Genomic DNA, 19,440 nt, shown 5'->3' on the forward strand with positions numbered 1-19,440 from the left:
TGGCCAGGCATCTCCTGCTCCGACCGGTTGAGAGGAGGAAGGGGAGACTGCAGACATTCCGGGGTGCAGTGGCAGGGAGGGCGGGGGGAGGGGCTGCCCTGGTCTGGGGATGGGGAGCCTGGGATAGCCCGGTCTCGGAGGAGGTGGTCACAGGGAGGCACGGGCTAACCCTAACCCTAACCTGCAGAGCCCCCTCCCCATTGTAGGCAGACAGGAGGGGAGCGAGCACGCCCCACCCGCTGACCCTGTGGTCTGCTGACGCCGGAGCCCTGGGCCCGTCCCGCTGACCATGGGGGCCCCGCGTGTCCCCGAGCGGACCGTGCTCTTCCAGCGCGAGAGGAGCGGCCTGACGTACCGCGTGCCCGCCCTGCTGCCCGTGCCCCCTGCGCCCACCCTGCTGGCCTTCGCGGAGCAGCGGCTCAGCCCCGACGATGCCCACGCCCACCGCCTGGTGCAGCGGAGCGGCACGCTGGCCGGCGGCTCCGTGCGGGTGAGTGGCCTGGCGTGCACCGCGGGCAGGACCTGGGCGGGGCACCGCCGCACGCACAGGTAAACTGAGGCCGCCTGCCCTCCCCCCTCCCTCCGGGCAGTGGGGCGCCGCGCGCGTGCTGGGGACAGCCGCCTTGGAGGAGCACCGGTCCATGAACCCCTGCCCGGTGCTTGACGCCCGCACGGCTACCATCTTCCTCTTCTTCATCGCGGTGCGGGGCCGCACGCCCGAGGCCACGCAGATAGCCACGGGCAGGAACGCCGCGCGCCTCTGCTGCGTGACCAGCCGGGACGCGGGGCGCAGCTGGGGCGCGGCCAGAGACCTCACGGAGGAGGCGGTGGGCGGCGCCGAGCACGGTAGGCGAGGTGTGGGTGGGGGGTGTGCCGGTCATTCGCCTGCGAGCAGGGCGGGACTCACAGGGGAGGGGTGGGGCTCGCAGCGGGGTGGGGTCTGCACTGGGTCGGGGGTCCGCATGGTGGGGGGTGGGGGAGGGTCCCGCTACAGGTCACAGGGCTGCCTACTTCACCCCCCAAAACTAAGGGCCACCCACCCCGTTTCCTGGGGCTGCCGCCCCCCCAAACCATCAGTCCTGTAAACGGGTGTTGGTCACCCCCACTGGGCCTGAAAAGCAGGCTTATCTGAGGCTGTCTCAGTCTGAGCACTGAGGTCCCCCCTTCTCAGCACCCCAACCTCACTGCCTTCTTACCCACCCCGGGGTGTCCAGCCTAACGTCCAGGGCTGGGCAGGTGGCCTGACCCTAAAGCTTTTCCTCCACTCCTGCTGCTTGCTCCTTAAGGGCCTGACCACTCACTGCCCTCTGAGGCCACTCCAACCCTGGTGTGGAGACACTGACCCAGGGGTCACCCTGGCCCTTGTAGGTGGGATCTAAGCTGAGGGGTGTGGCAGGCTCTGGGGCGTGGACAGGACACACAGAGCTGGGCTAAAGAATGATGTGCTCCTGTGGGCCCTACTCCGTGGGACTCAGGCCCAAGGGCTTGACCCCACCCTGAAGGTCCGCATATGCCCTCTGCTCTTGGCTGCCCAGTGTGAGCACCGTTGGTGGCCGTCCATCCACACTCAGGGACTAGCTCCCTGCTCTCAAGCTGAGAACCTGGCCAAGGAGCCTGCCTGGGCTCCCGGCTCCTGTTGATGCTGGAGAGAGGCTTGTCCGGCCCTGGAGGATCCAGCGTGGCCAGCAGGAGTGGACAGTGGGGGCACAGTCAGTCGTGGCTTCCTCACGAGCTGCCCCCTAATCCGAGGCACCGGCTGCTGACCCTCCCCAGCCTCCAGGGTGGGCGGTGGTGCCCAGCTGCGGCCGTGGCTGTCTCCCTGCTGGGATGACCAGCAGCCCCTCTCCTCTGCAGACTGGGCCACGTTCGCTGTCGGCCCGGGCCACGGCATCCAGCTGCGCTCAGGCCGCCTGCTGGTGCCAGCGTACACGTACCGCGTGGACCGGCGGGAGTGCTTCGGCAAGATCTGCAGGACCAGCCCCCATGCCTTTGCCTTCTACAGTGACGACGACGGGCGCACCTGGCACCGGGGAGGCCTGGTGCCCAACCTCCGCTCGGGCGAGTGCCAGCTGGCCGCGGTGGACAGCGGGCAGGCTGGCAGCGTCCTCTACTGCAATGCCCGGAGCCCCCTGGGCAGCCGCGTGCAGGCGCTCAGTGTGGATGAGGGCGCTTCCTTCCTGCCTGGGGAGCTCGTGCCTGCCCTGGCTGAGACCGCCCGGGGCTGCCAGGGCAGCATCCTGGGCTTCCCTGCCCCACTCTCCCGCAGGCCAAGGGATGAGAGATGGTCAGCGGGTGCCAGGAACCCCCTCCGGTCCCCACGCCTCTGTCCTGGAGTCCAGCAACCCTCAGAGGAGGGTGCTACAGACACCCAAGGGGATCAGGGGCTCGGCGGGATGCAGGGATGTAGGGACAGCTCTGAGGAGCCTGGCCTGGGGCCTGGTCTCGATGGGACCAGGGACGCCTGGGCCCCGAGGGTCCCGGGGCCCCCTGCCACCCTGTCTCGGAGCCCCACCTGGCTGCTGTATTCCCACCCGGTGGGGCGCAGGGCTCGGCTCCACATGGGAATCCATCTAAGCCGGTCCCCCCTGGACCCCCACAGCTGGACGGAGCCCTGGGTGATCTACGAGGGCCCCAGTGGCTACTCTGACCTGGCATCCATCGGGCCCACCCTCAAGGGAGCCCTGACCTTTGCTTGTCTGTATGAGAGTGGGGCCAGGGTCTCCTATGAGGAGATCTCCTTCTGCATGTTCTCTCTCGGTGAGGTCCTGCAGAATGTGCCGGCGGGCCCCGAGCCACCCAGCCACGGGGGGAAGCCTCGAGAGCGCTGCCGGCCTTCCTGATGGGCTCTCCGGCCAGACCCATTTGTATGTCCCTAACACTATGCTTCAAAATATGACACGAAAGTGGGCAGACCTAGAGAAGAAAACAGAGCCATAGTTGTAGAAAGTTTTAGACACACCTCTTAGTAACTGAGCAAACAGACAAAATCAGAGGACACAGAAGGCCTGGCCAACGTGCCTGGCAAACTTGACTTAACGGACACATGGAGAGCACAGCACAAAACAGCCGCAGAATCTACGGTCTTTCCAGAGACACCCGATGTGAAACTGACATCACGCAGGATCGTGAAATCCAGGCAGAGTGAGACTTCGAAGGATTGACAATTGCAGTGAAATGGAGCTGGAAATAAAAACGAAAGGAAATTTAAAAATCTTCCTTGTGTCTGAAAATGGAGAAACACGATTCTGAATGACTTCTGGTTCAAAGAAGAAGCTCTATTGAAAGTGAGAAAAGAGTTTGAAATTATGTGAACACTGAGTACCACCTGCCACCGCTGATGCCCCACCTTAGAAAGGGACAGGAACGGAGTCCAAGGACAGGAGAAGGAAGAGAACCCTCGAGAGCAAAACTAGAGGGAAAATCACGGTAGAGGGAATGGATAGAGACAGGCGGGTTTTTGGATAACCCCTGATGAGACCGATGATAAAAAAAAGGGGAACACATGAATAAGGGAGAGCACATGAGGCTCCTACAGATGTTCCAAGACGTCAAGAAGATATTAGGAGGCATTTTATGGCAATAAACTTAAAACTTTAGACGAAATGCACAATTCCTGGAAAAATGCAACTTGTTGAAGAGGAAATAGAAAAGCTGAAAAATCTTATTAGAGACTCTGAATCCATAATTTAAAATCTGCACACTAGGGAAACTTCAGGTGACACGGCTTTCCCCGAGCATTCTGTCCAACGTTGCAGGATGGTACGTGCTGGTGTATCGGGCAGTTTCCTTTGCAAGGACTTGCCAAGCCTGTCTTCCAAAGTGGCTGCACCATCTGTGTATCTTTTTGGTGAGTGTCTGCGTAGAGCTTTTGCCTTTTTAATTGGGTTCTCGTTTTCTCATTGGTGAGTTTTAGGAGTTGTGTATTTTGGCAACAGCATATGGAGAGACGCTCCCGCCGCGTGCCCACGGGAAGATCCCGCTGCTGTGCAGATGAGAAGGGCCAGAACCCGAGCACTGCCAGCACCACCTGCTGGCGAGGGTGGGAGCGGCAGGGGCTCTCCCTCGCGGCCGCGGATGCAGGTCAGGGGCAGCCAAGTTGGGAAGCAAGTTGGATGGTTTTTTACAACAAAACCTCTTACCGTAGGACCCAGCAGTTGTGCTCCGTGATATTTATCCAAATGAGTTGAGAACTCACGTCCACACGAGCACCTGCACATGGGTGTTTATAGTGGCTTTATCCATACTTGCTGAACTTGCCAAACCTTGCAAGAAATCAGGACGTCCTTTAGTAGATGAATGGATGAGCTGTGGTCCATCCAGACCGAGAAGCCATGGAGGACCCTGAAACGTGCATCACGACGTGAAAGGTTACCAGCCGTGTGAATCCACATGATATTCTGGAAAGGGCAGGCCTTTGAAGAAGGTCAAGAGATCAGTGGTTGCCAGAGGTTATGGGGAGGAGGGATGAACAAGTGGGGTGCAGAGGCCTCTTAGGGCAGTGAGACGACCCTGTGTGATGCTGTCATGGTGGGGACGCGTCACTGTACGTTTGTCCAAACCCACAGAGTGCGTGACGCCGAGAGTGAGCCCGGATGTGGACGGTGGGCTTTGGTTAATAATACGGTATTGTCGTTGTCTCATCCGTTACAATTGTCCCCCACTCATGGGGGATGTTAACCCAGGGGAGAGTGTGGAGGGGTGTGGGGGTGTAGACATAAGCTGAGAATCACTGCTCAATTGCTCCGTAAACCTGAACCTGCTTTAAAATAGACCTGCTACTGTCACAATAGTGTAGCTGTCATCTCTGAAAGTAGGGAGAGAGAGAAGGAAGTGCACAGCGACGGTCGTAGGATACTGAGCATAGTCCAGCGGCCAGTGGACTCGAGAAAATGTCACAGCCTTCCTTACCACGAGTCAGTCAGTTCAGGAGCCACGGACGCAGACTGCACAAGTGGGGGGAGGAGCTGCCAGACTGGAGTCAGAGGGCACAGGACGCCCCCACCCCCCCGCCCCCCACAGAGGGGAGCAGTTGAGCCACAGTAGAGGGCCTCCAGTGACTGGGGCCAACATCTGCTGGCTCTGCCACTTGATTGCCCCCCTTCCCCCCGAATTCTCCAAAAACTCAGGAGCCTCACCCAGACTCAAAGAGGTATCTGTCCACACCAGACGACTAACCTACCGGGGCTGAGACCCCAGGGCCCAGGCCACCAGCTTTCCCTTCATGATCCCAAGGCAGGTTCCCTCTGGGGTCTGTGCTTTTCTCCTGCGAGGAGACCTTTGTTACCACCCCCACCTGGTCCTCCAGGGCCCCCACCTTGGATTTCCAGGTAGGGCTCAGATTCTTGTCCTTCCTGTCCTGCATGACCTTGGATTCCTCACTGGAGGTGTCCAGCTCTGGCCTTCAGCTCTGTAGACCAGGAAAGGGTGAGAACGGGTAGTGGGAGGGGTCGTCCTCCTGGGCAGAGGGGCTCCAAGTGCGGGGCTCTGGTGGCCCTGGGCCGTTGGGGTGGCCACATGCCTTATGCTCTGGGTTCCCTGTGCCAGGGTCTCAGGCCTCATTTGAAGAGCCCAGGCGCAACCCCGGGTCCTCCCGCTGCCACCCTCTGTGAGATGCACGGGGCTGGCAGGGAGAGACCCGCTGGGTGGGCGTGTGGGTGGGGGTGGGTGAGATGCCCCAGCCAGGGCCGTTGACACATGGGGCTGGGGCAGAGCAGGGGACGGAAAAAATGAGTGGAGGCGGGCTGCAGAGGCCGTGTTCCGGGAAGGTGAGCAGTAAAGTGCTGACTGTGCCCGGCTCCCTGGCTTCTTATCTGAGCCGCGGTGCTGCCAGTGGGTGGCCCGGCCGGTGGCTTGGTGAGGCCACCACTTCCTGCCCTCTCTGCTGTGTGCATTTTTGTCTTTTTTTTTTAGAATATGAACTCAGTTTTTAAAAAACATACTCAAAATGTGTTAATCAGATTTTTACTTTTAATTTTGGCATTTTTTTATGCTCAAAGTGCTCCCTTGTCTTTTGATAGGACTTCATCTTGGTTTCTTTCAGGGGCAGTGAGTTGCCCATGCCCCACACTGACCAGCATGGGCCAAGATCCTAGGAACCCTCTTCCCTCAGAGCCTGAGTCAGGCCCTCCTGCTCTGGCCGCCTGCCCTGGGGCCTCCCCTGGCACATGGCTCACCCCTGGGAGGTATTTCATGCTGGGGTTTGTGGGTCGACGGCAAATGCTTGGTTAACTGCCAGCTAGGGCTCAATTCTCCGGTCTGGCCTTTCCGCCTGCCACGCTCCCAGTCCTTGCGTCCTCTCCAGCAATGCAGAGTCATGAGTTCCGAGTGTTGCCCGTGGTGGACAGGTTAGTTGTAACCTGCATTTTTCTTATGAGTAAAATGGAACCTCCTTTTGTTGCTGAAGTGTTATGTATACACATACATGGGATATATGTATGCGTGTGGACGTATGGAGTTTGTGGTTTGCGTGGTGCATGTGCACGCACATCTGCATCTGCATGCATGCACGTGTGCACACAGGCGCGTGTATGCGTACACGTGTGCACATGTATCTATGCACACGCATGCCCATTTGTGTTGCACAGGCACACACGTATATGTGCATGTGCACACGCATGTAGGCGCACACACGGGCATGCATATGTACCCTGCACGTGTATGCGTGTGCATGTGTGTGCGTGTGCACACGCATGTGCACGCACACGTGTATATGTGCGTGTACCTGTGTGCGTGTGCACAGGCACGTGTGTGGGGGGGGAAGTGCCTCATCATATCTTCTGTTCCCTTTTCCACGGTGCCTCTGACCTTGCCCTTTCTGTATTGTAGAAGATCTTTATCTCATTGGAGTACTAACCTTCTACGGAACACTGCACATACTTTCCCTTAGCTTTGACACCGTTTTTGCTGCATTAAAGTGTTTTCCCCAATTTGTAGAATTGAATGTCTCCGTTTTCTCTTTGATGGCGCTATGATTCCGAGCCAGCGTTAGGCAGGTTTTCCTGCTCCACGGTGAAGGAACTCACCCCTGCCTTCTGGGTCTCGCGGGGTTTCTGTTTTGTACTTGTATCTGGGATTTGTGCAAGTCCACGGCATGAGGAGGGAGTCTGCCTAATACTTTTTCAGAGAGCTCTTCACAGCACCGATTACCGCGTCTGTCTTTCCCCACTAACGGCGGCCCTCTGGTGCGCGCGAGCCGCGTCCATCGCGAGTCGCAGATCTGACACAGCGGCTGTCTTTCACTTTCTTTTCTCGGTTTCCTTGGCTCTCACCTGCTTGTTGATTTCTCCGTACGAGCCTCTCGGCTGCAGAGATGTGTCGCATCTACAGGTTAATGCGGGGAGAACTGGCCTCTGCCGGTGTGGTGTCGATGGTGTCAGTGCTCGAGCTGCCTGTGGACGTGCGCGTTTCTCACTAAGCCCGTGCCCGGGCGTTTTATGTTTTCTGTTGCTGTTGCGGGTGGGGGAGCCTTTGCCGCTCCTTCTGACCAGCTGCTGCTGGAATATGTGAAAGCCGTCCGCTTCTGGGTGTCAGTATTAGATGTGCGACTTGACAATGTTCTCTCGTTACGTCCTGGCTTCTGCGCTGAAGCCATTGGGTTCTCCAGGCGCACGAGCCTGGCCCGCAGCCTTGCCCAGCACCGTTCCCTCGCTGTGTGATCTTGTCTCCGGAGCAAAGCGGCATCCTCCCCTCGTCCTGGACATGGGGCTTCTGCCTGCGGTGCTGCCCCGGACAGGACCCCAGTGTGGCAGGCACGGTGTGCGCGCGGCGGGGGGGGAGTGGGGGGGCAGCTGTGCGTGTGGCCCCTGAGGGTTTGGACAAGGCGCACTGGGAAGGGGCAAGGTCGAGGGGCTGTCTGTCACTGCAGTTGGGGACCCCTCATGGCGGTCCCGAGTCTTCTTCTGCAGGATGGAGCAGACGTCCCCTTTGCGTGTGGGAAGGGCCGTGTCTCTCCACTGTCGCCCACTCACTCAGCCCGTGCAGCCCGGCCCAGGGCACTGACTGGAAGGGACTCTGGCGGGGGGGGGGCGGGCAGGCTGGGCATGGGCTTCCTGGGGGTGACACCACTGGCACCTTGAAGTTGTAGGGATCTCACCCCACGGAGGCCATGGGGTGTGCACGTGGGGGGAAGGGAGATGAGAGGCCTCGGAGGCTCTGTGTGTCTCTGGGACGGTGAAGGTGAGGGCCTGGAGGGTGAGGGCCAGGCCTGGGGAGGGCCGGCTGCGTCCTCCATCTTTGGGCACAACCTTACCCCCTCCCTACAACCACAAGAGCAGGAGAGAACTCCGGCTTCTCTTAGAGCTTTCATCATTATTTAATTATAATATAATAGAACAAGGTGAGGGGCTCTGAAGTGTTTGTGGAACCCGAGACAGGATACCGCTGCCGAGTCCCTGACACCTGGGGAGCCCCTGGCCAGGCTGCCCCACGGAACACCTGCCGTGCACTGGGCGAAGGCCCCTTTAAATAGCACCGTGCATGGGCGCCAAGGGGAGGGTAACTCCCGGGGGTCCCTAGTACGGCCTCTGCTAGAGCGACTCCAGCTCTGCCTGTTCCCCTCCCCCGCTGGGCTGCTGGGTGGGCCGGGCCGTGCATGAGGGCGGCCCATGGGCACCCCGCCGCTGCCATGCCAGGAGCTCTTTCCCAGGCCTGGAGGAGCACAAGGCCCCCAGACCATGTGTGGGCCCCTCCAGGTGTGCGAGGAATCTCTTGGCTTTGGGGGCGCATTGTCAGGCCACTCCAACGTAGGGTCTCCACCAGTGTCCCTGTGCCCCCGTGTCCAGACAGCTAGCTTCCCTGGGAGGCAGTGGGCGGCCACAGAGACCCCGCAGCCTGACCCTCATGAGGCCACAGCACTAGAGCCCCCCCCCCCCCAGGAGGCACATGTGGGAGGCACAGAGCAGCAGATCAGGGGAGAGACCAGCTCAGGGCGCTGGGCCTGGGGTCCTGCACGAATCTCCTTTCCCGACCACAGCCACACAGACAGGGACGTCTCCTGCCCCCAGGTCGTGGGAGTCAAGAGGAGAGCCGAGCAGGGCTGGCGCAGGCAGGGCGGGTCACGGGGCTCAGCACCTGGGCCGCCCCCCTGCCTCCCCACTATGCACTCCTTCAGGGAAGGCGCCGGCCCAGGCTCCTGGTGGAGGGTCTGAAGGACGCAGGCCGGCCGAGGAAGCCGGTCAGAGGGGCCAGGGGCAAGGTCCGTCCTCAGGGCTCAGAGGCTGGGGTCCCTGCGGGCTGTGGGCTGAGGCTCTGCGGCCTGGGGACCCTGGTCTGCTCGGGAAGACAATTGTGGCATACTCTGTCTGTTCAGGGGCACAGGGAGCGGAGGGCTCTGGCGTCTTCTCTCGCCACTGGAAGTCCAGCTCCCCGTAGTCCACGGTGAACACGGGTGCCGCAGAGGGTCCTTCCTTCTTCAGGGAGAGAAGGAGGGAGGCGTCAGTGGTCTCCAGGTGGCAGACAGGCAGGGGCACGCTTGCACGCGTGCGTACGTGGGGCCAAAGCAAAGCCAGGGCAGGGCCTGTGCTCCATGCGCCTTTCCGGGGCCCGGTGTCCCTCTGCTCAAACTCAGGGACAGGGCTGCTCCTGGGCCACCCCGGGGCAGCAAAGGGAAGGAAACTCACCAGAGGCGCGTCCTCGCTTCCACAGGCACAGGTCCCTACGAAGAAACGCATCTGGAGTGAAGAAGCCCAGCACATCCCACAGGCCACGGAGGTGGTGGGAGTGGGGCTTTGTAGCGGGGGTCTCTGCCCCTCAGGGGCTTGGGGAGGGCACCACACCTCCCACCCGGGGCGGCCGAGTGTCCTCTCACCCGCCCGACGGTCTGGCTAAGCCCACTCCCCACGCAAGGACCCTGAGTCCCTGCTCACCACCCAGAGGTCCGACGTGGACCGTGCGTTGCCCAGGCGGGCAGCCACACAGGACTGCTGGCTCCCAGCCCCGCGCTCCTGCCCCAGGCGCCTGCCGTCTCTGGCCGCAAACCCCCGACTGAGATACCTGCCCACGGCAGGCAGCAAACCCACGGCACACAGCGGGCGCCTCATCAGAGAAGCTGTGGCGAGCATCTCTCCAACAGAAGCCCCACACAGAAATGCCACGTGTACTTCTAACCACGGCCAGCACCCAGGACGCACAGGACATTCTCAAACCCGTCTGAAGGAGGGAAATCACTGGACACGTGAACTCCCGCTGGGGACCGGCCACAGGGGTGCAGACCCCGACTGCTCTCCCTGCCCTGTGCACGGGGAGATCGTGGAGGCCAGCAGCTGCCGGGGGGCTTGTCTGGGACCCTGTGGAGCCTCCTGTTGTCTGGCCATGTGTCCCCCTACGTGCCTGGCCCAGAATACCTTGACCGGACCTGCAGAGTTGCTGACCCCGGGCTGGGTCCCCTCTGGGCTCCTCGTTGAGCCCCAGACTCGGTCACCAGAGTGACTGACTGAGTCCAAGCTGTCTGGGACAGCCAGGAGGTCGGGCGTGTGCGGAGTGGGGGTGAGCGGGGGTGGCTGGGAGGGCTCACACCCTGGTGGCTGTGGTTGTCCGTGGCAGAGCCCAGCAGCTGGGAGAGGTATTTTTGGTGTCTTGTGGGCTGTGGTGTGGCCCGAGGGCTGAGAGTGGCCTTGGTGCAGCAGCAGAGAAGGCTCAGCCTGTGGGGGTGCTTCTCGCCTTTCTGTGTGACCTTGGCCACTGCCTTCCCCCTCCCCACGTCCCTCAGACCCCTCCTTAGAGCAGGTGCCAGGGGGAGGGGACCCCACACCCGGGAGGCCCACTCCAGCCCCAGCCCCCCCCAGGGGTCCTCACTGTGGAGGGCACTGGGGGCAAGACTGGACGGGGAGGGCAGTGTGGCTGCGGGGAGAACGTTGGAGGAGGGGGATCCCTGGTGTGTGAGGCTGTGGGTAGTGCCTTGGGCTCTGACAGGCAGGAGACAGCAGTGGGGTTTGGCGGGGCCTTACCTCGAGCGGCCCTCGGGAAGGCAGCGGCCAGGACCCAGGTCACCAGCAGCAGCAGCGGGACACCCACCAGCACGCTCGTGATGCCAATGACCAACCCCTGTAACTGGTTAGTGATTCTCGGTGGGGGGCTGGGGCTCTCTGTGGGGGGCTCCAGGATTCTCTCTGGGGGGGCGAAAGGACAGAGACTCACGGAGGGGCCTTAGTAATGGGGACACAGGGAGGGACGCAGGGAGAAGATACAGGGAGGGGACACAGGGAGGGAATGCAGGGAGGGATGGGGGGGACACAGGGAGGGGACTGAGGAAGGGGACTCAGAGGGGACTGAGGGAGGGGGCTGAGGGAGGGGACACAGGGAGGGGAACACAGGGAGGGGACTGAGGGAGGGGGCACAGGGAGGGGGACACAGGGAGGGGACGCAGGGAGGGAATGCAGGGAGGGATGGGGGGACACAGGGAGGGGACTGAGGAAGGGGACTCAGAGGGGACTGAGGGAGGGGGCTGAGGGAGGGGACACAGGGAGGGGGGACACAGGGAGGGGGACTCAGGGAAGGGACGCAGGGAGGGAATGCAGGGAGGGATGCGGGGGGGGGGGCTCAGGGCCCTCCTGTCCCCCTCCGTGTCCTGAGGGGCCTGGCGTCCAGACTGCACTAACCAGTCTCGTGGGAGCCACACCTCTGCTGAGCTTCTGAGCTTAACCCTCTCCGGAGAAGCGGAGAAGCTCCGGCCGCCTGCCGCCCTCCCTCAGGCTCTGCCCTCCCTGAAGGAGCAGGGGTCTGCGGGTGCTTCCCATCCCTGAGAGCCGGGGCCATCGGTCACTGTGGGCCCGGGTGTGGACGGAGCCGGACGCGGAGCCCCCACCCCCACCCTGCTACTCCGGGTCTCGGGCTCCAGGGCCGCACCTCTCACAGTGAGCTCCGCACGGGGACTCTCGCTGATCTGCGTGTTGGGGGGCAGGTAGATGGCCCCGCAGAGGTAGGTGCCGCTGTCACTGAGCCGGGTGGCCACGATGCTCATGTGGAAGTCCCGCCCATTGGGCAGCCGCGTGACGTGGAAGCGCCTGTCGGGGCCGGGCTGGATGCGGTCCTCCTGGAAGGCGGCCAGTTTGTCGGTCTGGTTACGGGGGCTCATGCGGTACCAGTTGAGCACAAAGCTCTCAGGGATGCTGGACAGGCTGCAGGTGAAGGTGGCATTCTCCCCTTCGTGCACCGCGAGCTGCGCCGGGGAGAAGGTGAGGGGGCTCCAGGGCCTGTCCGGGGAGTCTGGGCAGGGAGAGAACCAGCAGCCGTGATGGAGGGGCGTGGGGACGCCCGCCAGACCCCCTCCTCTCCACTCTCCGGGCTGCTTACTTCTCACCAGGCAACTCCATGCTGGGGTTTGACTGTGCCAAGACCTGAGGGCTGGGCTGTGCTCCAGCTCTGACCCCCAGGTCCCCGGTTTCTCCCCCAAACAGTGGTGGTTAGGGCCTTCACCCCTGCCTTGCTGACTCCAAGTCCTTAGTCCCCGCAGGCCTACCCGTCACGCTCCTAGCTCCCCCATCCTGGGTCCCTGGCTCAGAGGAGGCTGGCCTGGTCCTGTGTGCACCGTGAGGGTGGGGGGTGGGCATCCGGGATGCTGGGGCGGCCGGTGTGGGCCTCCCATGGAGAGCTCAGCATCCGGCAGGCTCAGGCTCCAGCCTTTGGCCCCTCGCAGGACAAGCTCAGAGCTGGGACCAGGTCAGTGTGGGGCCCTCTGTCTTCTGCCACGACTCTGGGCACTCAAGCTCGGCCAGCTGGGCCATCGTCCCTGAGGTCCTGGGCTCTGGCTCACACTCCACAAAACAAGGCCTGCAAGAGCACCCAGCTGCCAGACCCTGGCCCGGGGACATCACATCGTCGGACGGGCTCCCGGCACCTTCCACCAAGGGCCTGACTCCCTGACACGTGCACACACACACCTCTGTGAGTGTGCGTGCCCTCACCTGCTCACACTTGGCAGGGGAAGGAGCCCCTCCCATCTGGGCCCTGGTGACAGGTCAGCCGCACCCCACATGGAGTCAAGGCGACGCAGGAACAGGTCAGAGGCTCCCAAGATCCCAGGGTGGGAGCCACGGTCAAGCCCACATGTGCCAAGCTTTCCAGTCTCTGCAGTCGGCTCACCGGGGAGGCCATGCCGTGATCTCTCATCGGCACATGGGGAAACTGAGGCTCAGAGGGAGGACGGGTACTGTTCCCTGTGGGGAGTGTGGGAAGGGGCAGGCCCTCCCCCCCACAGCTGCCCCAGAGCTGACCAGGCAGCACCCACCTCCCTGAAGTCACAAGGGCGTGGCTGTGGAGGGCTCTGGTGGTTTGGCTGGGGTGCAGGGCCACGGTGGGGGGGATCCCAGCTGGGCACTCAGTGGCCTGTGCAGATGGAGAAAGATGGGCTCCCTGGAGCGGGAGCTCAGGAATACTCCGGGAAGCAGGCCAGCGGGAGCACGGGGCCGAGACCTCACTGGGGTGAGAGAGGGGCTAGGTGGGCACTGGGAACTCTGCTTTCTGGGAGCAGGTATGACAGCCAGACGGGACCTAGGACCCTGCAAACACACACCTTTAAGTCAACCCAAACTCTCTCCCAGAGAAGTGCTGGTAGCAGAGCCCGCTTCTGAGTATGGTAGGTGGGACTTGGCTTTGTCCCTACAGCAGGAACACCTGTAGGTCGTTGGGTCCTCTTTTGTTTGGGGAGTGGGTCGAGGAGGAAGCACGGTGCGCCGGCGGGGTCGGGAGGGGAGATCTCAGGGTAGAGCCCAGCATGGTGGGACAGGCTGCATGGTGGGCGGTGCGAGCCCAGCGCCCACAGCGACCGTTGCGGTCCCAGAGGTCACACCTTTGACATCCACCGGCTGACAGCAGATTTACCCAAGGCCCGTCCGCGGTGCTCGAAGTGTCACCCGGTGCACAGTCGGGGCTCCAACAATCCCCGCAAGTCTCTTACTCATCAGGAGGAGGACAGGATGCCTTCACCTCCTTGCTGTGGGGTCCCTGAGGGGTGCTGCAAAAAGGACCCACACGTCCGTGATCTCCCACAGGTGGCACGCACCTGCACACCTGGCTAGGACCCCCTCAAGAACGCCAGGGCCGCCCACAACAGTGGAAACAGACAAATGGGTCTACTCAAAAGCTTTGCACAGCAAGGAAAACCATCAACTCAATGGAACGGCAACCTACAGAATGGGAGGAAGTATTTGTAAATCATTTATCTGATAAAGGGTTAATATCCAAAACACGTAAAGAACTCATATAACTCAACAGCAAAAAACCCCAAATCTGATTAAAGAATGCACAGAGGACATGAACAGACGTTTTTCCAAAGAAGACATCCGATGGCCAACAGACGTGTGGAAAGATGCTCAGCATCACTGATCATCGGGGAAGCACAGATCAGAACCACGATGAGACTCGGCCGCACACCTGGGAGGACGGCGAGACTCAGAGAAGAAACGACAAACTGGCGAGGGTGTGCAGGAAGAGGAGCCCTCGTGCGCTGTCGGTGGGAATGCAACGGGTGCAGCCGCCGTGGAGAACAGCGTGGAGGGTCCTCACACAGTCAAACACAGAGCTGCCCTAGGATCCAGCAATCGCACTACCGGGCATTTACCCAAAGAGAACAAAAACGCAAATGCGAAAAAAGCCATGTGCACTCCTATGTTTACTGTGACATTATCTACAACAGCCAAGATATGGAAGGAACGCAGGTGTCCCGCTGTAGACACACGATGGGGCATCACTCGGCCATAAAAAGAATGAAATCTTGCCATTTGTGACGACATGAGTGGACAAGGAGGGCGTTAGGCTAAGTGAAGTCAGTCAGTCAGAGAAGGACACGTGCTGGAACCTAAGAATAACCAGTTAAACAGAAACCGAGCTCGTGGATACAGGGAACAGGTTAGCAGTCGCCCGAGCGGGGGAGGGGGTGTTGGCGGAACAAAGGAAGGGGTCAGGAGGCACAAACCTGCAGTTATCAAGTGAGTAAGTCACGGGGATGCGATGGACGGCACGGTGACTGCAGGTAATAACCCTCTACCACATATTTGAAAGCAGCTAGAAGACAGGCTATTGAAAGCGAATCATTTCATCGCACACCTAAAACTGATATAATACTGTAATTATACGTTAATGAAAATATTCCTAATTCTAAGTATTCCATATCTAAAATAAAATTGGATTTGATTTTAAAAAGAAAAAAACGACCTGAATGCCAGGGGTGGCGACAGAGAGAGCTGGGGTCTGGTCAGAGTCAGGAGACGAGGACCGTGACATCCGATGAGGCAGGGGGCCCTTGACTGAGCTCCCCCGTCAGGGAAAGATAATCCAGCTAGAGGGCTGGACTGGGGTTCGCGAACATCTGAATAAAGGGACTGGGTCAAAGCTAGTGTTCGCAGAGAGGTCTGACCTCTGTGAGCTGACCCGTGCCCCCCAGTGCATATGCTGGAGCCCTTAGCTTCAGCTCTGCATGGAATGTGACCTTATTTGGAAATAGGGTAGGGGCGCCTGGCTGACTCCGTTGCTAGAGCTTGGGGCTCTTATCTCGGGGTCGTGAGTTCAAGGACCACGTTGGGCGTGGAGACTACTTAAAAAAAAAAAAAAAGAAATAGGATCATCGCAGATGTAATTACTTGCGATAAGCCGGAGCCCATGGGTCCCTAATGCAACATGGCTGGTGTCCTTACAAGGGGGAAGTTTGGACACCAACGTACGGGGAGAGCGCTGTGTGATGCTGGAGCAGAGATGGGGTGATGCACCCACAAACTAAGAAGCCCCAAGGGTTGTCAGCAAACACCAGATGCTGGGAGAGCCTGGAAGGGACCCTCAACCACGGCCTCAGAGGGAACCAGCTCCGTGCACACCTGGTCTCAGACTTCCCACCTCCCACCCGGTCTGAGGCCCCCCGGAGGGCTGGTATTTGTTCCGGCAGCCCCAGCAAATTAAAACAGAAGCAAATGTGCCAATATCGTCAACTGGCAACTGAGGGTAAATGGTGTTCACTGCTATGTTCTTGTGACTTTTCTGTATGTTTCAGACATTTTTCAAAATTATAAGTTGAAAGAGTAACTAAAACAAATCTCGCTTCAAAAGACATATCATGGGCTGTGCTCACAGTTTTTAGAACTGATCAGACTGAATGCTCAGTACAAGGCAGGCCTCAGTGTCCCCGGCCGCAGGTAAGACCACGGCTGCTCAGTGAGATGAGATGACTTGCCAAAGGTCGCAGCAACCATGCTTTCATTTGAACTCAAGGCTGTCCCATTCCAAAGCCTATACTCTTCCTTACTCTCGTTCACCAGGATAGGGGATAGTCCATAAAATGCAAGAAAAACGTGTACATAGGGAGGTATGGGGGGAGACATCCATGGGAATGACCAAAATAAGTACAGTGAATAATGAATTAGGAAGGGAAAGAGATGGCTCGGAATCTAACGTCCCCGCAGCCAGGAGCGCCCCAGTCTGGTGGAAGAGGAGGAGGCTGACCCGACATACGGTATTGGCAACGTGGAGTGCTCAGGGCTGAGATGGGGAAACTGAGGCATGCTGAGTCACAAGCAGGTGCCTTGGACTCTGGAGAGCAGCTGCAGAATCTCGTTCTCATCTTCCCCTGCTTTGGGAAGGGGTCCTGGTGGGTCGTGGGCCACCAGGGGTGAGTCAGGGCCCCCCTTTATGCCTCGGTTCTCCCTCCCGGGGTGACCCCATGCCTCTGCCTCTGTGCCTGGGCTCCCCCGCAGGGGCACCTTTTGGCCACATGCTCTTGGACCGCCAACCTCAGCTCTGAGTTTCCTCTGCTGATCCTAAGAGTGGCCTACAGACCTTCCTGGAGAGCCAGGCCAGGCTGGGGAGGAAATGCAGGGCAGCTGGTTGTACACACCATTGCCCAGCAGGCCCGGGAGAGGCACCAAGACTCCAGGATGGGCAGCCCCAGTGGGGACCTCGTCGTGGTCCTTCCAGGGGCCATGACACCTCCCAGCCCAGTGAGGTCCACAGGAGAGACCCTGGGCCCACCCCAGGGACACACCTTCCCCAGTGTTCCCATCTGTACAGTGCCAGCCAGGCATAGTAGCCAAGGACAAGGGCAGCCAGGCCCCTCTCTCCGACCATCAGATTTCGACCAGGGGCCTGCAGGGCCTGCCTGGTGGTAGACGACCTGTGCAAGGGGGCTAGGGGCCAGGGCCCCTTTGTCGGAACCCGCCATGGATGCTCACAGCCATACCCAGGCACTATACACCCAGGAGTCTCGTCCAGAGACCCCAGGCCCCCAGCATGTGGGTTGGATAGGTGAACAGTGTCCACCTGAATGGTCACACTTCTGATATAATCAGGGAAATGTCTCTTGGCCATCCAGCCTGGGGCCTTGCAGAAACAGTGAGTCCCTTGGGGGGCTGGTCCCATCCCCAGGAAAATATGAGGCATCTGGGTTGAGGTCTGGGGCTCTGGTCAGCCCAGCCCTATCATCCTACAGAGTGGTAAGCCTGTCCCACAGGACGCTGAGGAACAGCTGGGACATTCCTGCCTGCTCATCAGCGAGGGCTGGACTCAGCACCAAGTGAGGCAGGCAGGCGCCAGCACAGACCCCTTCCTTTCTACCTGCCAGGGACCAAGAGCGAGAGGTCTTCCCTGAGACCTGACCCCGTGCCACCCTGCCCTGACCCCATGCCACCCAGACCTGACCCACGTACCTAGGAGCCATCCTGGCCACCAGCCTAGCTGCAGCACGGCCCAGACCAGCGGCCAGGGCGCCCGTGGGGCCCCCATGCCCAGAGCGCCAGCCGGCCTCGCCTGACAGTCTCCTCCTCCCCTGCTCCGACAGAGGTGTGAGCGGAAGGGAAACTGTCCCGGGTTAGGACGGAGGGACACGCCCCAGCCCCGCCCCCTCTTCCTCCTCCTCTTCCTCCACGCGGGTGGAGATTGGAGGGGCGTCCTAGAGAGACTGGGGGACAGAGGGGGAGAGAGATGGGGGGGAGACAGAGTAGGGGGTGGGGAAGGGGGATGGGCAAGAGATAGAAATACAGAGGGTAGAGATAGAGAGAGGGAGGGAGAGAGGCAGAGGCAGATGGAGGAGGGGGAGGCCCGGCCGCCCCTCCTCCGCTGTGGGGTCTCTCCATCAGAACAATTTGTCCCGCCCTCATTTGCTGTGGCTTCTTCCCCTTTCTGCTGGGGCTGGTGAGGGATTCTGGGCCCGCAGTCCTCCCCTCCCCCAGCCATCCTCCTGCCCTTGGGATTTTGGTTGTCTGGGTTCAGGCTCCTGGGGCTGCAGTGAGGGGTGGGCTCAACCCCATGCCCACCTTGTCCGCTCTTGAGGGCTTGAACCCACCACACTCTGCCACTGCTGGGGAGGGTGGGGGCATGGCCACTGCCAAGGGTGCGCCCGTGCCCCCAGGGCTGCAAGGCCACCCCACTGGGGCAGCTGAGGGTCTGCCTGAGCCCCGGGGCTGGGTGGGGCTGGGTCCGGGCATTTCCACGTAGGCCTCCATGAGACTCCTCCCCTCCGGTCCTGCCCCAGGCCTCGGAGGGACCTGACCCTGCGGTTGGGGGGAGGGGGGAGGGGCTGCTGCAGGAGGTCTGGCACCCCCCTCCCCCCAGCTTCAGGGGGCCTCCTGGCGGCCCGTAGGACATCCAGCGCTGGGGGCTTAACCTGCCGCGCTGCTCCCCGGCCCCCCGCCAGCCGCTCCCCCAGCGCTGGTCAGCCCCGGGGCGGGGGCGGTGCTGGCCCGGGGTCTCCGCACGTCGGGCCCCGCCGGCCGCGGTGGGTGTGCTGTAAGCGGTTCGCGGTGATGAATGGAAAGTGGGAGAGGAAACTGCTGACGCCGGCACCCCGAGCCCCGTGCGTGGGTCTCAGCCCGGAGCGGCCCGACAGCTGGCGCCGCCCCGGCCCCATTCACACTCGGGGCTCGGCTGCCAAGGGAAAACATTAAAGAAAACTGAAACGGTGGAAAAAGAGCATCAAAGATGGTGTCTGCAGGCGAGGGCGAGCAGAGGAAGCTTCGGCGGTGAGCGCAGGGCCACTCCCCGAGCAGGCGCGGCCGCGTGGGCGGCTGGTGGGCGGGGCGCGGCCCGGGGGGGGGGGCTCCGCAGTGCGGGCACCCTCCGCACAGGTGTCTCCTGGTGCGGGGCCCGGGGCTGGGGACGTGGGTCACGTCAGGCTCGGGGCTGCCGGGCGCCCAGCAAGGCTCGGACCGGTGGGCACCTGCCCCTGGCGCCCTGCACTTTGAAGCCTGAGGCTCTGTGCGGGGTCACATGCTGCCCTCGGAGGCCTGGGGCTGGAGGGGCCAGTGGGGCAGTCTGGGGGGGGGTGTGCTCCGGGATGGGAGACCACAGCAGACACCCCCCCCCCCCCCCCCCCCCGCCCAGCCACACCAGCTGGGATTCCTCTGCAAGAGCTTGGGTGCATGTCCAGAGATGGTCGCCAGAGAACATGGGGATGCACCGTGCCCCTCCTTGCCCACCACCCTCTGTGGCTTCCTTTCTCCTCCCTCCTAGCTTTTTACCCCTCCC

General features: G+C 61.2%; 2 protein-coding genes across 2 annotated transcripts; one reads left to right on the forward strand and one right to left on the reverse strand.

The window, feature by feature from the left end:
• Nucleotides 1-289: 289 nt before the first annotated feature.
• NEU4 (neuraminidase 4) lies at nucleotides 290-2,840 on the forward strand. The gene is made up of 3 exons (XM_045795916.2): nucleotides 290-490; nucleotides 591-846; nucleotides 1,855-2,840. Exons 1-3 carry the CDS (start codon nucleotides 290-292, stop codon nucleotides 2,838-2,840), a joined length of 1,443 nt encoding a protein of 480 aa, XP_045651872.1.
• Nucleotides 2,841-8,287: 5,447 nt separating this feature from the next.
• Nucleotides 8,288-17,740, reverse strand: PDCD1 (programmed cell death 1). Its single transcript, XM_045795915.2, has 5 exons — nucleotides 17,625-17,740; nucleotides 11,842-12,201; nucleotides 10,944-11,105; nucleotides 9,618-9,652; nucleotides 8,288-9,407 (listed from the first exon to the last, which is right to left on the reverse strand). Exons 1-5 carry the CDS (start codon nucleotides 17,698-17,700, stop codon nucleotides 9,174-9,176), a joined length of 867 nt encoding a protein of 288 aa, XP_045651871.1. The 5' UTR covers nucleotides 17,701-17,740; the 3' UTR covers nucleotides 8,288-9,173.
• Between the last annotated feature and the right edge of the window lie 1,700 nt (nucleotides 17,741-19,440).

The sequence above is a fragment of the Ursus americanus genome, chromosome 1 (genome assembly GCF_024610735.1).
Source record: "Ursus americanus isolate L20-20 chromosome 1, mUrsAme1.1.p, whole genome shotgun sequence".
NCBI lineage: Eukaryota > Metazoa > Chordata > Mammalia > Carnivora > Ursidae > Ursus > Ursus americanus.

Excerpts from the sequence above, each read along its gene's own strand:
- PDCD1 (XM_045795915.2), bottom strand. The coding sequence starts at position 17,700 with ATGGGGGCCCCACGGGCGCCCTGGCCGCTGGTCTGGGCCGTGCTGCAG. Across the intron at positions 12,202-17,624 it reads GTGGCCAGGATGGCTCCTAG|ACTCCCCGGACAGGCCCTGG; the intron begins GTACGTGGGTCA and ends CTCCCTGCCCAG. Across the intron at positions 9,653-10,943 it reads CTTCCCGAGGGCCGCTCGAG|GGACCTGTGCCTGTGGAAGC; the intron begins GTAAGGCCCCGC and ends GTTTCTTCGTAG.
- NEU4 (XM_045795916.2), top strand. The coding sequence starts at position 290 with ATGGGGGCCCCGCGTGTCCCCGAGCGGACCGTGCTCTTCCAGCGCGAG. Across the intron at positions 491-590 it reads TGGCCGGCGGCTCCGTGCGG|TGGGGCGCCGCGCGCGTGCT; the intron begins GTGAGTGGCCTG and ends CCCTCCGGGCAG. Across the intron at positions 847-1,854 it reads GGTGGGCGGCGCCGAGCACG|ACTGGGCCACGTTCGCTGTC; the intron begins GTAGGCGAGGTG and ends TCTCCTCTGCAG.